The sequence below is a fragment of the Mauremys mutica genome, chromosome 9, assembly GCF_020497125.1.
Source record: "Mauremys mutica isolate MM-2020 ecotype Southern chromosome 9, ASM2049712v1, whole genome shotgun sequence".
Lineage (NCBI taxonomy): Eukaryota > Metazoa > Chordata > Testudines > Geoemydidae > Mauremys > Mauremys mutica.
Window position 1 is genome coordinate 41675282 of NC_059080.1, and position 9824 is coordinate 41685105.

At 45.6% G+C, this 9824-nt stretch overlaps 1 protein-coding gene across 1 annotated transcript; it reads left to right on the forward strand.

Moving 5' to 3' along the window:
- Positions 1-84: 84 nt before the first annotated feature.
- LOC123376954 (glutamine amidotransferase-like class 1 domain-containing protein 3A, mitochondrial) lies at positions 85-9337 on the forward strand. The gene is made up of 4 exons (XM_045029249.1): positions 85-251; positions 4433-4604; positions 6178-6379; positions 8360-9337. The coding sequence occupies exons 1-4, from the start codon at positions 144-146 to the stop codon at positions 8550-8552; spliced, it is 675 nt and encodes a 224-aa protein (XP_044885184.1). The 5' UTR covers positions 85-143; the 3' UTR covers positions 8553-9337.
- Positions 9338-9824: the final 487 nt, after the last annotated feature.

The window sequence follows — 9824 nt, forward strand, 5'->3', positions numbered from 1 at the left end:
CTACCAGTAAAGGGCTCTGTGCAGCCCATACTGCCCCGCCTTGTCCTGGGGCGGGATCTCCTGCTATAAAAAGCTCAGGGCAGTGAACAGAGAGACACAGCAACTCCAGCCTCCCAGAGAATCCACCTATTTTGAGTCTGAACATGGGCAAGAAGGTAGCCATTGTCCTGTCTGGCTGTGGGGTGTATGATGGCAGTGAAATCCATGAGTCTTCTGCCGTGCTGGTGCATCTCAGCAGAGAGGGGGCACAGGTAAGAAGCACCCTGGCTCTGGAGCCAAGGTCTATCTTGGCTATATATCCTTTTGCCCTGGACTGCTCTTTACCATCTCCTCCACTGCAGGAATCATTTGGGGGCTCATTGGAGCAGTAAGTCATAGTTTCCTTAGGTGTTAGTTCCTGTTGCTGCTGAGATAATCAAATTGCCCTAGTGATCAGGTGGTGGGTACAGTACAAAAATCTAGATAAGATACTATCTATCTATCTATCTATCTAAATTCGTGCACTGCACCCAGCACCAGCGAACTTGATCACTAGGGGAATGTGATTAAAAAAACCTAGGTAGTCTCTTATTTCTGTATCTTTCTTCTTCTATCCAGAGCTCACGACTTTAGCACCCAGAAATCTTGCAGTAGAATATGGACTGTCTGGACTCAATTGTATACATGAAAATCTAAAATCTCCTTAAGCAATTTCCCTAATATGTCCCTCCTCTGCTACACTGCAGTTCTAGTGTTCTTTTTGACCTAGACATTTGCTCACTTCTGCAGTTCTCTCTGTTTCTTTTAAGTGGCCAGTTGCCACACCTGCTTTTTAAATTCCTGTTTGAGGCAGAAAATAAAAACAGAAGCCACTGGAAGGGCTCTGCCAGTTAATCTGAAACAGAAAATCATAGCAGCCAGCAAGAAGCTGATAATACAGAATTAGTAACTGTAGCCAAATTGTCTGAGTGCAAGAACACTGCATGAGATCACCCTTTGCTCCCAGCAGAGGACAAATCTGGGCCCAATCCTCAGCTTCTATAAATGATTGTTTCTCCTTTGAAGTCAATAGAACAGAGGTCAGCAACCTTTCAGAAGTGGTGGGCCGAGTCTTCATTTATTCACTCTAATTTAAGGTTTTGCATGCCAGTAATACATTTTAATGTTTTTAGAAGGTCTCTTTCTATAAATCTATAATATATAACTAAACTATTGTTGTATGTAAAATAAATAAGGTTTTTAAAATGTTTAAGAAGCTTCATTTAAAATTAAATTAAAATACAGAGCCCCCCGGACCGGTGGCCAGGACCCGGGCAGTGAGAGTGCCACTGAAAATCAGCTTGCATGCTGCCTTTGGCACACGTGGCATAGGTTGCCTATCCCTGCAATAGAACAATGCTGTTTTATATCAGCTAAGGATCTAATAAAGGTTTCAAGTTTCACATTCTCAGTTCCTGTTTATAAAAAAAGGCATCTGTCTCCCTCTTTCTGAAACTGTATTTTCTCCTCTTGTTCTTTTCTTCCTGTATTTTTCACTTTCCCTCTTTCACAAAACTGAAAGACTATTCAGAGTGCTGCTGGTCCCTTCTTCATCCCTTAACCAAAGGAGCCCTCTGATGGAGGAAACTGGTATAACTTTTCCTCCATAGAGTTTAGGACTACAGTAACGTCTCACTTAACATTGTAGTTATGTTCCTGAAAAGTGCAACTTTAAGTGAAACGATGTTGAATCCAATTTTCCCATAAGATTTAATGTAAATGCGGAGGGTTAGGTTCCAAGGAAATTTGGGGGGGGGGCAGACAAAAGGCATTATATACTGCACAGTACTGTACTGTGGTGGGGAGGTGCCCCTGGCTTACCCCTAGGGCTCAGGGCTGGGGGTGCAGGATCTGGGAGGGAGTTAGGGTGTGGGGGGCACTCAGGGTAGGGGTGCGGGAGGAGGCTCAGGGCTGGGGCAGGCAGGAGGTGCAGAGCACTTACCTGGGGCAGCTCCTGTTTGGTGCAGGGGGTGTGCAGGTGTCTCTGCGCAACACAGCACCACCCCCATGGCCACGATTCTGGGAGCCGCAATTCTGGAAGCTGCTCCCCCCATAAGGGTGGGACTTTAGAGGCTGCAGGGCCCTGGGCTAAGGGGGCCCCGGGGCCCTGGCCTGCATTACTAAAGCCCCTTTCAGAATGCGGCCCTGCGAGCATGGGCCAGAGAACTCAGGGGGAGCAGGGGCAGCCGTGCAGCCAGTGGCTGGAGAGAAGCGGTGCTTTCCCCTCTCTCTCTCTCTCTTTCTGGCCGCTGGTTGCGTGGTTGCCCCTGCTCCTCCTGAGTCCTCCGGCCCGTGCTCGCAGGGCAACATTCCGAAAGGGGCTTTAGATGCAGGATCCGGGTGTTCCAGATGGCCCTGCCCCCCCCCCCCAAAATATTATTTTGGGTAAGAACAAGAAATTTTTTTTAGGGCTGTCAAGTGATTAAAAAATTAATCACGATTAATCGCGCGATTTAAAAAATTGCAATTAATCATGCGATTAATCACGCTGTTAAACAATAATAGAATACCATTTATTTAAATATTTTTTGATGTTTTCTACATTTTCAAATATATTGATTTTGATTACAACATAGAATACAAAGTGTACCGTGCTCACTTTATATTTATTTTATTACAAATATTTGCACTGTAAAAAACAAAAGAAATAGTATTTTTCAATTCACCTAATACAAGTACTGTAGTACAATCACTTTATCATGGAAGTTGAACTTACAAATTTAGATTTATGTACAAAAATAACTGCATTCAAAAACAAAACAATGTAAAACTTTAGAGCCTACAAGTCCACTCAGTCCTACTTCAGCAAATCACTCAGACAAACAAGTATGGTTACAATTTGCAGGAGATTGGAGAATGCTGCCTGCTTCTTGTTCACAATGTCACCTGAAAGTGAGAACAGGTGTTCTCATGGCATTATTGTCGCCAGCATCGCAAGGTATTTACATGCCAGATGCGCTAAAGATTCATATGTCCATATGCGTCCATACTGATGATGGGTTCTGCTCAATAACGATCCAAAGCAGAGCGGACCAACACATGTTCATTTTTATCATCTGAGTCAGATGCCACCAGCAGAAGGTTGATTGTTTTTTTGGTGGTTTGGGTTCTGTAGTGTCTGCATCTGAGTGTTGCTCTTCTAAGACTTCTGAAAGCATGCTCTACACCTTGTCCCTCTCAGATTTTGGAAGGCACTTCAGATTCTTAAACCTTGGGTTGAGTGTTGTAGCTAGTTTTAGAAATATCACATTGGTACCTTCTTTGCCTTTTGTCAAATCTGCTGTGAAAGTGTTCTTAAAACTAACATGTGCTGGGTCATCATCCAAGACTGCTATACCATGAAATATATGGCAGAATGCAAGTAAAACAGAACAGGAGACATACAATTCTCCCCCAAGGAGTTCAGTCACAAATTTAATTAATGTGTTGGGTTTTTTTAACAAGCATCATCAGCATGGAAGCGTGTCCTCTGGAATGGTGGCCAAAGCATGAAGGAACATATGAATTTTTAGCATATTTGGCATGTATATACCTTGCAATGCCGGCTACAAAAGTGCCATGCCAATGCCTGTTCTCAATTTCAGATGACATTGTAAATAAGAAGCAGGCAGCATTATCTCCCGTAAATGTAAACAAACTTGTTTGTCTTAGCGATTGGCTGAACAAGAAGTAGGACTGAGTGGACTTGTAGGCTCTAAAGTTTTACATTGTTTTGTTTTTTGAGTGCAGCTATGTAACAAACAAAAATCTACATTTGTAAGTTACTTTTTCTGGATAAAGAGATTGCACTACAGTACTTGTATGAGGTGAATTGAAAAATACTACTTCTTTTGTTTATCATTTTACAGGGCAAATATTTGTAATAAAAAATAGTAATATAAAGTGAGCATTGTACACTTTGTATTCTGTGTTGTAATATAAATCAATATATTTTAAAATGTAGAAAACCATCCAAAAATATTTAATACATTTCAATTGGTATTCTATTATTTAGCAATGTGATTAATTTTTTTAATTGTGATTAATTTTTTTGAGTTAATCGCATGAGTTAACTGTGATTAATTGACAGCCCTAATTTTTTTAAAATTCTTGGCAAATCAAAAAGTTGAAATTTTCATTTCAGGTCAAATGAGATGATTTGTTGTGACGAAACTGAAATGTTTTGTTTCAGCTTCAAATATTTTAAAGTATTTTTGAATTATTTAAAAAATAAAATTGGAGGAAATTTTTAAATTAAAAGTAATTTCAAAGCAGAAACTTGAAATGTTATATTTTGAAAACACTGTAACACAATTTGACACTCAACATGAATTCACACAATGTTTCAGGGTCACCAAATCTGGATTATGACTTAAAAATTTTTTCCACACAATGCCCAAGTTAAAAAAAAAAAATCTCTCTTCTTCTGTCCCAGGGGGAGTTCTATGCTCCAGATGTAGAACAGATGCATGTGGTGGACCATGTGAAAGGGCAGCCAACTCAGGAGAAACGCAACGTGCTGGTCGAGAGTGCCAGAATTGCCAGAGGCAACATCAAGGACCTAGCCACACTTAATGTCAAGGAACTGGATGCCCTGATCATACCAGGTAGGGCTGATTGTGGACTCCCAGCATGGGTAGGCAGACAAGCACCAACTCTGCTCATGCTAGCAGATTAAAAATAGCAGTGTGGCCATGGCAGCACAGGCTAGCTGCCTGGATGTGGGCAGGATTGTACTCAAGTGGCTAGCGTGAGCTGCCGAGACCACACCACTATTTTTAGCATGCTAGCTCAAGCAGAGCTAGAGTGTGTCTGCCTACCTGTACTGAGAAATGCCCTCTCAGCTGATGCATAGACATCCCCTTAGAGAGCCCATGGAAGGGAGCAGCTCTCCATTGGCATGATATGGAAAGGCCATGAGTCACGAGGAAGAGGAGTTTTTTTGTTGGTGGTGGTTTTTGGAGGTTGGGAGAGAAAGGATCTGTTGCCCTAAAGAAAAGCTGCAGCACACTAGGAGAGCTGCACTAACAGACTGCTTGGTATAAATGTGATTTGATGTGACTTCTATTTTAACTGGCTGTAGAAGTGAAGGTGCTTATTTGGGAGAAGAGGAGGAAATAATTATACCCAGCTCTCATCTACAGCTTTTCACTGGTAGATCTTAAGCACTTTACAGAGAGCATCAGTATCATTATCCCCATTTTACAGACAGGAAACTGAGGCACAGATAGGTGAAGGGACTAACTCTAAGTCACCCAACAGACCAACGGCAGAGCCAGAACTACAGCCCAGCCCTCCTGAGTGCTCTAGTCAGTGGGCCACACTACTTCTGGACCACCACGGTACCTGCCATGCTTTTCTTTCCTTGACTTTAGTAGACAACATCATCAAGATGTACCTGGTACAGCCATTAGAACAGACAGGAGAATCACGGAGGGGTAGTGAAAGAGCAAATGATGAAAAGCTCAATCACTCTTGCACCTGTTGTAACTAATGGAAGTGTGGCTGTTGACTTCAATGAGCACAGGCTCAGACCCCAGATGAGGATTTAATTAGGAACTATTTTGGCAACGTGTTCCACCATAACTTTAGAAAAATAAGAGAATGGAAGAGGAGTGGGTTCGTGAATAAAGCACTAATACATCTCCAGATGTTTAGAGACCACGAAGATTCTTTGCAGTTTCTATTGGACGGTAATTGGCAGCCTTGTTTGTACTACAAAGGGTTTGCCAGTATAACTACACCAGTGGAGCTATACCAGCAAACCCATTTAGCAGAAATGCAGTTTATGCTGCCAAACAAATTCTAGTGCCAGTACAGCTTATACCAGTTGCCTGAATTAAATAAGCGATACTGAATAAGGTACTCATTGGCTGGTATAACTGTCTCTACTCTTTTTTTGCTGGCATTGTTATATCCGTCAGGAGTGTGATTTTTTCCCCCAATACTCCTAACTGACTTAGCTATGCCAGCAAAACTATGCCAGGCCTAAGAGGGAGCTGCAGGTATTCAGTGGATGTGGTGGTGTGCTGAGGTTTTATTGAAATATGTTTGGACCATGGATAAATGCCACACTGCACCAAATTCAGTTAAGCATTTTAGTGAAATAGCTGAGTTGGCAAAAAAAATAATCCTACATTCAAACAATCACCTATTTTTAATCTCTTTCCCTATTCTGAGGTGGTTTTGGAGTGGCTAAGAACCTCAGTACTTGGGCAACACAGGGGAAGAACTGCACAATCTCTAAAGTTGTGGAGGACACTTTGAAGGCATTCCATGCTGCCAAGAAACCCATTGGCATGTGCTGCATCTCCCCAGTTCTGGCAGCCAAAATCTTCCCAGGATGCGAGCTGACGGTTGGACAGGACAAAGAATGTGAGAAGTAAGTGTCGCAGAGCCCTAGTGCAAAATCTGACTCTGAAGGATCGATGCAGCACACCGGTCCACCTCTCTCAACCCAAGGGTAGGAAAGACACCAGGGTAGTGATTCCCAATGCTCATTACATCATTTATGGTACATACTGACACAATACCTCTTCTCTTCCACTAACCAGGCTGAGACCATTGTAGTAAAGGGCCTCAACGCTGGTGCTGAATTATCCCCGTGGCAGGAAATGTATTGTGCTGGCATCTGCTGTTTGAGGGAGAGTTAACTTGTTTGAGTAGAATTGGTCAATAACCCAATACAGGTACCTGGGGGAGGAGGGCTACTTGCAGCTTTACCGAGGGATGCTAGAGTCTTAGCCCTGTGTGAATCTGCTCCATTACCATCATGATGTCCAAATTGCCAGGGCCCGTGCTTTGAGAGAAGTCTGTGTCCATGTCCTTATCACTATCATGATCGCACTGTCGTCGCCTCCTCGCCTGCTTTTGCAGGTTCTGGTTCTCCACATACTGCAGGCTAATGCGCAAGGTGTTTACAATGCTCACAACAGCATCAGTGAGCTGAGCGGGCTCCATGCTTGCCATGGTATGGCATCTGAAGGAGAGCAGGAAAGCAGAGTTGCAGCGGAATCAGTGGATGACGGATGCCACAAGAATAGATATTTATACCAAATGACGAGAGGACCTGAGAGGTGCATTCATGGCACCAGGAGAGCAGAGTTGCAGTGGAAGCGGTGGCAGATGATGGTTAGCACTGCACACATTTCCTGAGGACACGGGAGCCCATGACAGACAACATGGAGAAATTCGCTGTCAAGGCAATATCAGCAGAGCACCGTTACAGCGGAATTCGTGGATGATGAGGGATGCTACGAGAATAGATATTTATACCGAACGATGAGAAGACCTGCGAGGTGGATTCATGGCACCAGGAGAGCAGAGTTGCAGTGGAAGCGGTGGATGACTGAGCTCATTTACTCTATTGAGGTCAGTCATCATTTACTCAATTGAGACTGAGCTCGTTTACAACAGCAGAAGAGTAGAGTTGCAGCAGAAGCGGTGTATGACGATGACGATTATTTGCAGACCTACTGCACCGTCTGCTGCCAGCAGCACCCAGGACACAACAGCGGTGGTGTCGGTGAGCTGAGTGGGCTACACACTTGCTGTGGTATGGCATCTGAAGGAGAGCAGGAAAGCAGAGTTGCAGCAGAAGCAGTGAATGACAATGACAATGGTTTGTAGTCCTATTGCACTGTCTGCTGCCAGTAGCAGCCAAGAAGCACCCAGGACACAACACCGGTGGTGTCAGTGAGCTGAGCTGAGCAGGCTGCATGCTTGCCGTGGTATGGCATCTGCAGGGAAAAAAGGTGCAAAACGATTGTCTGCTTTGCTTTCACAGAGGGAGGGGCAACTGACGACATGTAACCAAAACGACCCGCAACAATGTTTTTACCCCATCAGGCACTGGGAGCTTAACCCAGAATTCCAATGGGCGGGAGAGACTGACGGAACTGTGGGATAGCTACCCACAGTGCAACGCTCCGTAAGTCGATGCTAGCCACGGTAGTGAGGACACACTCCGCCGACTTAATGCGCTTAGTGTGGACATACGCAGTCGACTGTATAAAATTGATTTCTAAAAATCAACTTCTATAAAATAGACCTAATTTCATAATGTAGACATACCCTTAACATTTAAATTTATTGATGCTTTTTGATTATTTTAGTGAGGGAGAGGGAGTAGTATAGAGTTTGCTTAATTCCTTGACTTCTGAGGAATTCCTCTGCCACAGTATACACTGTCTTCCACAGAGTGGTCTCTTACCTGAGGGGTATTCATTTAGCGATGGCAGACTCCTAGCTACTACTGTGGGACACCTAATGAGAAAGGATCCTTTCCACTGAAGGCCTTGGCAGAGTCTCTCTTGTCAGGATCCCCTACACACACTTGATTTATTCTCACTTCTTCCTTTAGGTGGCCCTATGCAAAGACTGCAGAAGCCATGAAGGAACTTGGCTGCAAACACGTGAACAAGCATGTAGATGAGATTCATGTGGATGTGAAGAACAAGCTGGTGACGACCAGTGCCTTCATGTGCAATGCCCCAGTCCATGAGGTCTATGATGGTATTGGAAAGATGATCAAAGAAGTGCTGAAACTTGCCTGAATGCCTGACTACAGAACATGCTGGAAAATGATGGGAATCCAAGTCTTCTGAAATAAATTTTGGATACATAGTAATGGAGAGCAGCCACTGAGAATGGGCCACTGCTCTGCTTCTCCCTACACCCTTGTTCCACAAAGCTTATTTCTAATTACACTGGGCCCTTTCCCATTGGACTGCTGCTAGCTACCAAGGAGGGAGAAGTCTAGACTTGGGGTTCTCGCAACAAAATTTTTGGTGGCCTCAGAGTGCGGCCACCAACTCTCACTGGTGGCCACACTGACACTTTTTTCCTAAAATACTTAATTATCTTTAGGAAAAACAATTAAATATGCACAGATACACATCCAAATCATTGTAATGTATATTTGTAGGGTTTTTTGGCAGACTCAATAACAAAAATAATGCTGCCTCCCCCCTTTAAGCCCCTCCTCCCCCCATCCAGGGCTTAGTGCAGGGGTGGGCAAACTACAGCCTGCAGGACTGTCCTGCCCGGCCCCCGAGCTCCTGGCCCGGGAGGCTAGCCCCCGGCCTCTCCCCCGCTGTTCCTCCTCCTCCGCAGCCTCGGCTCGCCCCACCGCTGGCACAATGCTCTGCGCGGCGGGGCTGTGAGCTCCTGGGGCAGCACAGCTGCAGAGCCTGGCCTGACTCAGTGCTCTGAGCTGCATGGTGGTGGTGGCAATGTGGCTTGGCTCCAGCTGGGTGGTGCGGCTGTAGCGCCGCCAGCCACCAGTGCTCCAGGCAGTGCAATAAGGGGGAAGGAAGCAGGGGGTGTTGGATAGAGGGCATGGGAGTTTGGGGTGGTGGTCAGAGGGCGGGGGTGTGGGTAGGAGTTGGGGTGGTTAGGGGGAAAACAGAGGGTTGAATGGGGGCAGGAGTCCCGGGAGGCAGTCAGGGGCAGGGGTTCCAGGGGCAGTCAGGGGACAGGGAGAAGGGGTGGTTGGATAGGGTCCCTGGGGGGCCATCAGGGAACAGGGGGGTTGGATGGGGCAGGAGACCCCGGCAGGGGCAGACAGGAGGTGGAGGCCAGGGTTGCATGACCAGAGCTGGGGAAGTCAGTACCCACTGCCCCACAGTCAGAGCCTGGGGCCACACGGCCAGGTTCCTGAAGTCTTGCCGCTGGAGCCTGCCGCCCAACCCCCCCTCCCCCCAACATGGGTCAAGAACTCACCTTGCTCCTGCAGCGTTGTGCCCCACCTCTCTCTAGAGGTGGTGCAGGATGGTACATCCAGGAGCAACAAGGAGAGAGGGGCTGATGCTTCCCCCACCCTCCAT

Bases quoted from the DNA above. Each gene is read 5' to 3' on its own strand.
- LOC123376954 (XM_045029249.1), top strand. From the start codon at position 144: ATGGGCAAGAAGGTAGCCATTGTCCTGTCTGGCTGTGGGGTGTATGAT. The intron at 252-4,432 runs GTAAGAAGCACC...CTTCTGTCCCAG, and splicing joins TCAGCAGAGAGGGGGCACAG to GGGGAGTTCTATGCTCCAGA. The intron at 4,605-6,177 runs GTAGGGCTGATT...CCCTATTCTGAG, and splicing joins GGATGCCCTGATCATACCAG to GTGGTTTTGGAGTGGCTAAG.